At 45.9% G+C, this 11,781-nt stretch overlaps 2 protein-coding genes across 4 annotated transcripts; one reads left to right on the top strand and one right to left on the bottom strand.

Moving 5' to 3' along the window:
- Window positions 1-3,730: 3,730 nt before the first annotated feature.
- On the bottom strand, window positions 3,731-10,532 carry LOC136456626 (3-methyl-2-oxobutanoate hydroxymethyltransferase 1, mitochondrial-like). 3 transcript variants are annotated; one of them, XM_066456553.1, is made up of 6 exons: window positions 9,963-10,531; window positions 9,311-9,517; window positions 9,051-9,197; window positions 8,386-8,480; window positions 4,470-4,523; window positions 4,215-4,349 (listed from the first exon to the last, which is right to left on the bottom strand). In XM_066456553.1, exons 1-5 carry the CDS (start codon window positions 10,359-10,361, stop codon window positions 4,499-4,501), a joined length of 873 nt encoding a protein of 290 aa, XP_066312650.1. In that variant the 5' UTR covers window positions 10,362-10,531; the 3' UTR covers window positions 4,215-4,349; window positions 4,470-4,498. The 3 variants fall into 3 exon arrangements, with proteins under 3 accessions (XP_066312649.1, XP_066312650.1, XP_066312651.1); XM_066456552.1 differs by lacking the exon at window positions 8,386-8,480 and having other exon boundaries at window positions 3,731-4,349; window positions 9,963-10,528; XM_066456554.1 differs by lacking the exons at window positions 4,215-4,349; window positions 4,470-4,523 and adding an exon at window positions 6,712-6,739 and having other exon boundaries at window positions 9,963-10,532.
- LOC136456625 (uncharacterized) lies at window positions 6,775-8,368 on the top strand. The gene is made up of 2 exons (XM_066456551.1): window positions 6,775-8,072; window positions 8,165-8,368. The coding sequence occupies exon 1, from the start codon at window positions 6,798-6,800 to the stop codon at window positions 7,911-7,913; it is 1,116 nt and encodes a 371-aa protein (XP_066312648.1). The 5' UTR covers window positions 6,775-6,797; the 3' UTR covers window positions 7,914-8,072; window positions 8,165-8,368.
- Window positions 10,533-11,781: the final 1,249 nt, after the last annotated feature.

The raw sequence follows: 11,781 nt of genomic DNA on the forward strand, positions 1-11,781 counted from the left end.
ACCTGTCACCTAGGTACACGTCCTTTGCATTTCCATGCTTCTTCGTTTCCATTAGTTCATTCTAAATGAGGGTTATTTACAAATTAGAGGGGAATCTATCAATGCATCGTACAACAAGGTAGAAGAAAGGGTGTTATAGAGTTGGGTCCTTCGATTTTCAACGAATAAAGGAGTATATGGTACTAATATGCAAATAACCATATGAAGCATTGCCATTAACATCCATGCTACAAGCAGTAATAAGTGGAAGGTTTCCAGATCAAATATCAATACATTTTCGAGTCATGGAAATAATAACCCATACTATAGCTAACATGGTACCACTCGCATATATTAAAAGATAGTTCAATTGGATTTATTTAATTACTTACAAGAACTCACATGGATAGCCAGCGTTGGCGTTAGCTATGTAAAAACTTATCCACAATAGCAATTACAGGAGAACTCACATCGCGTTCCCATGATATGTCCTCCGTACTATGGTCTCCTCCACTTAGATGGCAGCGTATGGCTTCTGTAGAGTCCACCACACACACAGGCCAGCCCCAAACACCAGCGATATAGCGAATCTTTGTAGTCTGTGATTTTGCAAGGGCTTTTGTATTTGCTTTCATCTCATCTATGGAATCAGAAAGACTCATGCCTCCACCAAAATATTTGCTTAGTTCTCGCACACCAATTGCCTTAGCCAGCCTAGTGTGGTTGCCAATCTTATGAGCCAGCATAGTATCAAAATACTCTTTTAGTTCCTCAACTAAGCCAGAAGCAACCATATCATCAATACGGCGACACAGATACTCATTAAGAACCAGCTCATGCGTATGGACCCAAAGTAGAAAACTTTTGAACCTTAAATTTGGCTTATACTTTGGTATCAAAAAAGGATTGGCAAGGGAGGGATCAAGGTGGTCAGCAAGAAATCCATGCATAAGTGAGTTTGACCCACCTACCAAAACTGGAACTCGACCACGCCTTGCAATAGACTCCGCGGTAGTTGTTGCAATAGATCAAAAGGAAGGTACAGACACATCATCCGCAATTGATGAAATAACCCCAATTAAGTGATGAGGAATACCACCTTGATCATTCAGCCGGATCTTGTTAGTTGCGATGTCAAGACCAGCATATATTTGCATCTTGTCCGCATTTATCACTTCACCACCAATCACCTTGGATATGTCAATTGATAACTTCGTCTTGCCTGTGCCAGTGGCACCCATGATTACCACCGGTTTAATTGACATCATCTACGAGATGTAGTTTGATCCTGCAGAGGTGAGGGGGGATGGGGTGGAGTGGTAGAGGGGAAAGTGCTTCTTGCCCTTTAAACCCTAGGTCGACCAGCCCATGTATATGAAGAGTCGATGGTGTAGTCGGGCAAGAAGAGGGGATGGGGGTAAGTGCTGTGAGCGTTGATAACCTAGGTCTGGCAAACTAAACAATGTACGCTAGCAGGCATTCCTATAACTACTTATGTACTACCATGGATACACTCCGCAGAAAAAACTTAATTATGCACATGTATGTAGTAACGTAATGCAAAGATGTATGAGTACAATATAATATGTATCATATGTATGTGGACAAATCCATAGGTCCACAGGTGTGGCGAATGGAAGGAACTTCCTCTAGACAATCAAAGAAGAGGCAACCCGACAAAGGAGAAGCTGAAGTGTCAGGTGCCTGCACATATTTCTTTACTTTCCCATCCTCTCATGTATTTGTGCAAAAGTCATGTTCTGCCTATAATCAGTTCGAGGACGTCATGACCATCTCCTTTCCATTTCTTTCATACTCTTGCTTGCTAGATCTCTTGTTATCATCTCTAATTGTAGGTTACTTTGTCCTGTTCTGATGATTTCATTCTTTGGACATTTAAGGGACATGCTCCATTGTAGGTAACATTGTGCCTAGCTTTGTTGTCTTTGTGTGCTCGTGTTATGCCTACCACTATTTTGGCACACTCCCACACAACCTGCACAAAGGCACGCGCATGCCCGTGAATAATGGAGAATGACCCTTAACCAGGCAACAACTGCTGCCACAGTGTTACCTCACCATCGTTCATGTCGTGTGTGCCTACCATTGTTTAGGCGTGCATCCACAGGAACTACGCAAAGGCACCCGCGTGCCCGGAAATAATGGAGAATGCCCTTGAAGTGCCCAACAACTACTGCCACAATGTCACCTCACCACCGCCCTTGGCACTACATGACATCACCCGTGTCGACGCCACAGTCGCTCGCATTAAATGTGGTTCTTGCGCTGCTGGATACAACTCCATCCTTCTAGCTATAAAATTTGGTACCTCAGAGGTCTTCCATATCTCAAGAGGTAACACATCCTAGCTCAACTTCCTTCCCATCGAGTATCATCCCTCTCTCCCCATTTCTCTGCTCTCCTATAGGAATCGAGCGGCTACAGCGGCCTTCCTCTTCGCCGGTGTCCTTATCAAGGTGAGAAAACCATGACCATCTTTATGAAATCTTACCCTCTCCTATATATTACAAAAATTACTTACCCTCCTTTTCCTTGCAGATGGCAGATGAAAAGTGGACCACTAGCTACTGCTTGAACAAAGATGGTTTTCCCAAGCTCCTATATGCCACCATGTCCAGGATAGGTCTTTTGGATCACCCAGAGTATGTAGGTAGAGAATATGAGGAGTATGGCACAGAGCGGTGCGAGGTCATCATCTATGTTGGAGGAAGTAAAGATTTCCCCAACATAGGGCCGTGGGTGGTTTCTACTATAGGGTTTTGGTTCAAGGACACTTACCAATCTATCGCTCGCAAAGCTTTGAGGTACCTATGCCAGATTTATGAGAGGCCAATATGTCGTACACCCATGAGATTCTTCCCCCCTTTAACAAGAGACCGTCCTGTGTGGGTAGCCCGAATGAGGACCCTCGAAGGACCCTGAATTACGTGAAAGTGACCCAACTACGGTGTTCATGTCTACCTACCTACTTTCCCTAGATAAGCAATATGATAGGCATGCCACCCATTTGAAGAAGTGCATTCTAAGGGCAGAGGAGGCCGAGAACCAAATAAGAAACCTGCAAGTGCAGCTTGTGGAGGCTAAGGCGCAGGCAGCTAGAGCGGAGAGCCATGAGGCTACAACAATTGAAGCCTTCAAACAGGCCGAAGACCGCCACACTCAGCAATTGAAGAATATCTACCTTGTCACTAGGGCCAAGAGAAGGACCCTTGTTCTGGAAGGGAGAGAATGCCTAATACTAGATGGAATCCCAGTTGCAACCATGGAAGAAATCCAAGGGAAGATTGTGGACACGCCGCCCGCGCCTCCACCAACCGAGGCCTCCCATGGAATTTCCGAGACAGGGTCAATCGATGGAGAAGAGATTCTCCCGCTGACTCAGGCACCACCAGGAGATGGCATCTGCCCTCCTTCCATCCTCCCAGAAGATTTCTCAAGCTACGAAGAATGATCTAAGTGGAGACATGGGCCCCTCAAGAACCCTCGTTGTAGTGTTTATTATTTCCACCTATAATGTAATCCCACATGGTGTTGTGCTTTGAGTTTAGTGATGTTGGTTGTTTGAATTCCACTTGAGCAAATATTTCTCTATGCCAATATACCATTTCTCTACACCAATATGCCAGTGATTTTATTTAGTGACCTAGAATAGATATTGTGTAATGGATGCCAAACTCTATCACCCTTACATAACATCATACTGGAAAATACATATTAGCTTCTATTGAGATATTTTTTAGTACAACATACATATGATCCCTAAGATTTGATATATACCAAGAAGATCATCTTCCACAACATGGTAGTGGAAAAAATTAATTAGCTATAGCTTCCGTGGGGATACTTTCGAGTAACACGTATACATGATCCCCAATGTTTGATATATCAAGCAGATCACCCGCAGCGAAGCGCTGGCATAGTGGCTAGTGTTTATTAAGGATACCCGTTGTCCAGTCAACGACATCAGGATTCTCAGTTTCAGTTTACACCTGCAGTCTGGCAAGATTGCACCACTGCAGGACACCGTTATGCTAGATAATCTGCCCTGATATTCTCATCTAGATCTAGTGTATCTGTTGAAAACAACCAACATTAGATCAACAGTTTCCGTTTGGTTCTCCACCTTTCTCACTGTTTTGAGCAGCAGCAGCCACAGCATCTGCGGCGTCACTCAAACCCATCTTCTGCAGTGCATTTGCAAAGCCATCAACATCTGTGGGAGTTATCTTATACGGTGTGTGGCTTGGACCAGGGAAAGTCTGAGTTTCCACTTCTTGCTTATACTCTGATAACGCCTTGTTGATGACATCGCCCACGTTACCAAATTGCTTACAGAATTTTGGTGTGACCTGTGGGAGAGCAGAAGTACACACTGGGATTAATAAAATTGTACGAGTAACAAAGAAAAAAATGCTTAGGAACCCCACTTCAACCTTATTGTTTTTGCATAGGAGTAAATAAACACTTGCCTTGGCATGATGTGGGTGTCGCAGCATCCCTAACAAGTCATGGTATACCAAGACCTGCATTATAATAAGTGCATGTCAGGCTTCATGAGCAAACATGTTATGCATCTTCAGATGTCGTAAACGACTGATATCGAAGTGGTCAAGTGACTTTGCTTGACGAGTTCACTTGATAACATGCTTATCTTATCTTATACTCTTATAAAGCAAAACTCCACTACATATTTCTCTCAACATGCAAGCTGTCCAACTAGGCAATCCACTATCACACAATTAAAATCCACTAGCCCATGCAATTGTAATGTCCACGTAAGCAAGACACAAGTATTTTGTTGTCCATGTTATCATACCATGCAATTCCTGCAACAACGTGCGGAGTATTCTAGTTTTATGATACAAGAGGACCACAAAGGCATGCATGTGTTTTTTGAGGGAATGCCATGTATTCACTTGATGAAAAGACTAAATAATCAGTGTGTACTCCGTATGACTGATGGCATGTACACTATGAACAGAGTCAACATCTTGTATCTGTAAGCAAAGCCAATGTTTTTAAGGCGTCGCCTACGTCCAGGCGACGGAAATGTCTGGGCGTCGGGGGTCGCCTAGCCAGGTGTCGTATGGCGTCCGCCTCGACGTCTAAGGCGTCCGCCTTTTGCGTTAGGCGTCTGGGGCGACGCCAACCAACCTAAGGCGGTCACGAGGGAAAGGGAAGGGACCCAGGGCGGGAAATCGCTCCTGCGCAGGACTTCTCCCGCCTTCCGTCGTTTCCAGCACGCACGTATCGAGGAAATCACGCGGGAATAGAGGGAGGGGATTGGGAAGAGAGAGGGAGAGGCAGACCCTGCTGGTGTTTCTTCCCCACTCGTGGCCAGGTCCCGCTCGCATCCGCTCGGAGCCGCGCAGCCTCCCGCACGCGTCCGCTTGCCTGTCTTCCGCTTCCTCTGTGCGGACCAATGCGTCCGTCCGCACGGACCAGGACGACCTGCTTCTTCGGTGGACCCAGTATGGCTTCACTGGTCCCCAACTCCGCCCAGCGACAAGCCATGGCTTCCCCGGTGCCCAGCTCTACTCAGCCTTCAGGCCAGCCCTCCACTGGACCAGGTATCCCTCGCCTCCTCTCTCTGTTTCTCTCTTAAAAAGGCCAAAGCTTGCATGTGGCATGTGCGGCTGTACCCTGCTTTGTTTGCTCTTACAAAGGCAGAAGCTTGCATGCGGCTGTCTCCTGCTTTGTTTGTTTGCATATAAAACAGAGCAGATAGCAATCACATGGGTACAGTTGTTGCTTTGTCTACTTGCGCTTTGATTTATAGATGCTAAATGGAGTAGTACATTAGCTGCTGTTGCTCTATTTTATATGCTAATTGCTCTGTTTTATATGCTAATTGCACTGCCTTTTATGCTGCTTTGATTTGTTTATTAGGCTGGAGGGTGCTCTGTTTTAGCTGCTTCTGCTCTGTTTGTGCTCTGTGCTAGACTGCTGGTAGATAATTAAATTGGTAGTTTACTGATTCCTACACTTTGCCATTCTCTGAACTCATTAGTTTATAAAAATTATACAGCAGGAACCATGGCAAGTCCACCATCAATCGTCAGCGGATATGATCCCAAGAACGATCCAGCCTGCCGCAAAGGTCAAAAGATCCAGCTTGGAGGTTTGGCTATTGGCCAAACCTTCAAAACAGAGATGAGGTGGGTTATGTGGCGGCTCAGTTCGTGGAGGGATTAAAAGGTTGAAGCAACATTTGGCAGGAGGTTATGGAGATGCAAAACTATGTCCAAGTGTGAGCACTGAAATTAGGAGGGAGATGGCAGCTTACTTGGATGCAAACAAGAGGAAAAGACCATTGGTTCTAGATGATGAGGTGGTGGAGGTGGCAGCAAATGAGGCTGCTGCTGCGGTACAGCCTAGTTCAGGGACAGCAGCAAAAAAGAGGCAAGCATCCTTACAATTCATGGCTGTTGGTAACAAGACTAAAGCAGAGGGAAAGGCAAACAAATCTGTAGTTCAGATGCTTCGAAAAACACCAGAAGAGATAGTAGATGAGAGACTTTCTGGGTCTTATCAGCCCACAATTGTGTCCAGTACAAAAACCAAGGAAGAGAAGCATTATGTGGATACACAATGGTCCTTGTTTTCTATGAATGTGGCATACCTTTTAATGCAGCAGCAGCAAGACAATTTCAGATTGCAGTTGAAGCCACAGCACAATATGGTTCAGGGTACAAGCCTCCAACACCATATCAACTTGGGGAGCCATTACTTCAAGAAGCTGTCAAGTCAACAAGTACCATGAGAGAGGAGCATGGAAACATTATGGCTGCACACTCATGTCTGATGGATGGTCTGATAGGAGGGGCCGCCACTTGATTAACTTCCTTGTAAAGAGCCCGGAGGGGACTTATTTCTTGGAGTCCATTGATGCATCAAGTGAAGTACATGATGCATACATGCTTGCTGGTTTGCTAGAGAAGAAGGTTGAGGAGATTGGGAAAGACAAGGTTGTTCAAGTTGTCACAGATAATGGTGCTAACTTCAAGGCCGCAGGCAAGATTCTCATGGACAGGATTCCTACAATATTTTGGACTCCATGTGCTGCGCACTGCTTGGATCTCATGTTAGAAGATATAGGGAATTTGTCGGAATTCAAGAAACCTATTACACGTGCAAGGCGTGTGACAACTTTCATCTATAGGCATGGGAGGATCCTTAGTGCCATGAGGGAGAAAACAGGTGGGGCTGACCTTGTGAGGCCAGCAGCCACACGTTTTGCAACGGCCTTTTTGACTTTGAAGAGCTTGTACAAGCACAAGGATGCTTTGAAGTCTTTAATGGTTAGTGAAGCATGGACTGGGAACAAATTAGCAAAAACTAAAGCTGGTCTAGATGTGCATGACATTGTGCTCTCTACACAGTTTTGGAATTCAGTGGAAGATTGCGTTAGAGCTTCAGCCCCACTCCTTATTGTGCTTAGGGTGGTTGATGGAGATGAGAAGCCAGCAATGCCGGAGGTTCAAGCTCTAATGAACCATGCAAAGAAGAGGATCAATCAAAGCTTTGCCATCCAATCCAAGAAATCTTTGCTCAAGAAGATCATGGGAATAATTGAGCGACGTTGGGAGAAACAAATGGATCATCCATTGTATGGGGCTGCAATGTATTTGAACCCAGGGAAGCTACATCCTCTCCTAAAAAAGGATGATGATGCAACTGTTGGACAGCTAAGAGGTTGCTTTCTTGATGTGCTTGCAAGAATGGTGGAGGATGAGGAAACTAGAAGCAAGATCAATGCTCAAGCCATGGATTATGAATATCTTAGAGAAGCTTTTTCAAATAAGATGGCCATACAAAACCTTGAGTCAATGAGTCCTCGTAAGTGTTTCATTTCCATTTTAATTTCAGCAAGTGTACATCATATCAATTTAATTCCAGCTAGCATTTTTTAGGTCCTAGCTCCTAATATATTGTTTCATTTGTTTGCTCTAGTTGATTGGTGGCATTCCTATGGTGGCCATGCTATTGAACTACAAAGATTTGCAAGGTGTGTGGTTAGTCTTTGTGCTTCCTAATCTGGCTGTGAGCGAAATTGGAGCAAATTTGAATCTGTGAGTATTTCCTCATTTGCTTGCTGCCCTTACCAATATTTCAGCAAGCAGTTTATTCATTTTTTGTTGCAATTGTGTTTCTGGTTTTGTAGATCCACACAAAGAAAAGGAACCGATTGTTGCATAAGAGGCTGAATTCTATTGTCTTTGTTTCCTACAACCGGAAGATGAAATCTAGGTTCCAAAAGTTACGCCAAAAGAAGGGAAAAAACTTTGATCCTTTGGTTATTGAGGACTTTGATTGGAACAATGAGTGGGCTGACTCATTGCATGTACCCCCTCAAGGTGCTCGTGGGTCTGAGTGTGACCTTACTTGGAACCTTGTTGATGAAGCTGTTGGAGCATCTCAATCACTTCAAGGCCGAAACTTTCCAAGAGCAGCCCATAAGCGTGCAAGAAATTCTGCACCTGCGGTGAATGAAGATGAGTTGGGTTCAGACAATGAAGAAAATCCAGATCCATTTGATGATGCAGATGTGACAGATTGTGAGGATGATCCAAACGATGCCAATGAAACTGGAGAAGACAATGAGGCAGCCAACATCCCTGGAGAGTTTGATGATGGCTATTGAGACTTGAGAGATTAGAGATTTCAGTCCCTCTTTTGTAAGCTAATATATGTGCTGCACTAGCAGCACTACTAATTAAGTTATATATGCCATTAGAGACTAGTTTATGGCTACTAAGAGATGGAACATTTCATATTTGCTACTTGCTACTTTATGTGGTGCTCTAGAACTCTAATAGCACTACATATTATGCTTATAATTTGCTATATTAAAGTTGGATTGGCATCTGATTTTTCATTGGCATTATATATTAAATTGTCTATATGGTGTCGCCTAGGCGAGCGCCTTATTCACCTAGGCGTTCGGAAGGGGGTCACTCGCCTCGCCTCGCCTTACCGCCTTTAAAACATTGAGCAAAGCAATATCTAGTTCTCTAGTACTCATTTTACAGAGTAATGAACAAACGAACCTGTCCACTACAGAATGGTCCAGCCCCAATGCCAATGGTTGGGATTTTCAATGCTGATGTTACAGCGGCTGCCACTGGAGCAGGCACACACTCCAACACAACCGAGAAGCATCCAGCCTCCTGCAAGGCAAGTGCTGTCTCCACAACCTACACAAGCACAATAGAATGGATTGTATTATTGAAACCTACCAATCAGTCAGCACACCAAAGGCGTACCAACAAATATATAGCCAGACCACAAGCAATGAGGAGCAGCACACCTTTACAGCACTGTCAACCGTCTTCCCTTGAGGCCTAAATCCACCGAGCACACTAATAGCTTGCGGTGTGAGGCCAACATGCCCCATGACTGCAATACCAGCCTCCACAATAGCCTTGGCTGCAGCGATCCTCGATGGCGCACCCCCTTCCAGCTTGATTGCATCCATTCCACCTTCCTTCAGCACCCTCACAGCTGAATCAACAGCCTAAAGGAATATGAAAATACCATCAGTATTCCTCAAACATGTGCATTTATCTGTAAATTTGTTGTTGCTCTGCACCTCCTACTTAATGCAAAGGCAGAGCACCTGCCGTTTCATGCTAAAAAAAGTGCATTTGTGCGTGCACATTAATAACATTGAACCTGCTGACCTTGTGTTTTCCTTTTAGAATTTGGTGTGGTACTTTTGCAGCATTATTTGGTTATAAGCAAAAAGGTGCTGTTGCTGAACATCTAGTGTTGAATCAAAAAAAAACAATAAAATGGGGAGAGAGCTACAGTTCGTGGACTATATATTGTACAACAAGATGTTTCCTGTCCAAATCTAACAAACATTAGATTTCTGCAGTGACAAGGTACAACCTGCTCTTAAACGTCGCCCGTGACACGAATGCGAGGAGCAAGTACTGTGTGATGTGGGGGCCGCGTACCTGCGTGGCGGAGGACTCGTAGCAGCCGAACGGGAGATCGCCGACGAGGAGCGGCCGCGGCGCGCCCCGGGCCACGGCGCGGCAGTGCTCGAGCATGAGCTCGAGCGTGATGGGGAGCGTGGTGTCGTGGCCGTGGACGACCATGGCGGCGGAGTCCCCGACGAGGCAGACGTCGATGCCCGCGGAGTCGACGTGGACCGCCGAGGGGTAGTCGTAGGCGGTGACGACGGTGATGGGCTCCCCGCGGCGATGCTTCCCGCGGAGGGTGGTCACCGTCACGCGCCGCGCCGCCGAGAACTCCTGCGGGCGTGGCCCCCCGTAGACGGTGGACTCCGGCACGTTGCTCAGCAGCCGCCGCAGCGCCACCTGCCGTGCGAGGAGGGAGAGGGACCGCCGCATCGTGTCTTGTTGCGAAGCGGCAGCGCACGCAGGGGGGAGGGGAGGGAGAGTGGTTGGTATGGGGAGCGACGGGGACAGGTTGTGTAGTGTGTTTGGAACAAGAAGCAGGCCCAGAATCCGCTCCCGGTAAAATCCGCTTCAGGCAATCGTGGTCATCTGATGGAAGATCCGAGGGACAGTAAAATTTAGGGCGACACCCGTAGTGGTTCTGAGCGGAAGCTCAGGTTTTGTAGGCGAGAAAAAAAGAATGCAGAAGCCGAACCCTAACACATGACAAACCATAGCTAATATGGGCAAAACACGGAATCAACCAGTGCCAGACCCAGGATTTCAAAGTTGGGTATGCTTGGATGGAGGGGCTGGAGCTCGAGGCCGTGGGAGGCCGGCCGCCGGCAACGCGCTGACGCGCCGAGGCGGCCGAGGGTAGGGGAGCGGAGCTGGCTGTTGGCGAGCCGTGGTGGCCGGAGGGATGGAGCAAGGGCGTACCGGCGCAGCCACGTAGGGCGGGGGTGGCGCGACGCTGCCAGCAGCCGGCTGCGCTACCTGTTTGGCTGGTGTTGATACGATCGTATACGATCGTGAATTATTACTGTTGACTGGTTTAGTGTGAGAGAAAAATACTATTCTAATTGAAAAATTACAATCGTTTACGATCAAACGAACAGATCGAGGGTTCCAAGTGGCTGGTGTTGTTTTCTCGATTCGGCGAACTTCCGCTCGCTACCTCGCTTATTGTGTCCGTGTCTGGAGTCGTCGAGCCGTCAAGGATTGATTTGGTGTGGGGAGTTGCCGAGTGGGAATTGGAAAAGCCCAGATGGGCCGTTGTGTGTGTTTTGGGCTGAGTTGTGAGAAGCAACAACTGCACTCTTTTTTTAAAAAACCCAACCATTTTCCTTTTCAATTATTGCTTGTACCTATTGAGATCTGATTGGTACTTTTGCTGATTGCAGTTTTCTGAAAACTTAATTTTCTGGGATCAATCCTTCAGTCGTATGTGTTTTGTATGAATAGAAAGGCACGTGCATCGCCAATCTGTTAGGGTAGTTGGATTTTTATTCATTCCAAATCATCATGTGAATTTTCAGAAGGTTCATAGCTCGTTGGACATGTTGGCCTTCAACAGAAGATTAGATCTCAGAAGTCAGAACCAATTAGCAAAAGTATTTGGACGAGTGACTATTACTTGGCTTCAAATATATTCCATGCTATAATGCTTCTGACGAGTGACTATTACATGTCTTTGTCTTTTCTATAATCTTTTTTTTTCACTTTCTGAATATTGACCTGTATTGTACTCCAATTGTGTGTATAGATGTTGAATTTGCCATCAATCTTGATCCAAACAATCCAGAGCTAAGGAAGCAGCATTCTACCGCCCATGGACAGATCAGATTCATAGTATCGCAGAAGAGGCACCACA

This window comes from Miscanthus floridulus, chromosome 6, assembly GCF_019320115.1.
Source record: "Miscanthus floridulus cultivar M001 chromosome 6, ASM1932011v1, whole genome shotgun sequence".
NCBI lineage: Eukaryota > Viridiplantae > Streptophyta > Magnoliopsida > Poales > Poaceae > Miscanthus > Miscanthus floridulus.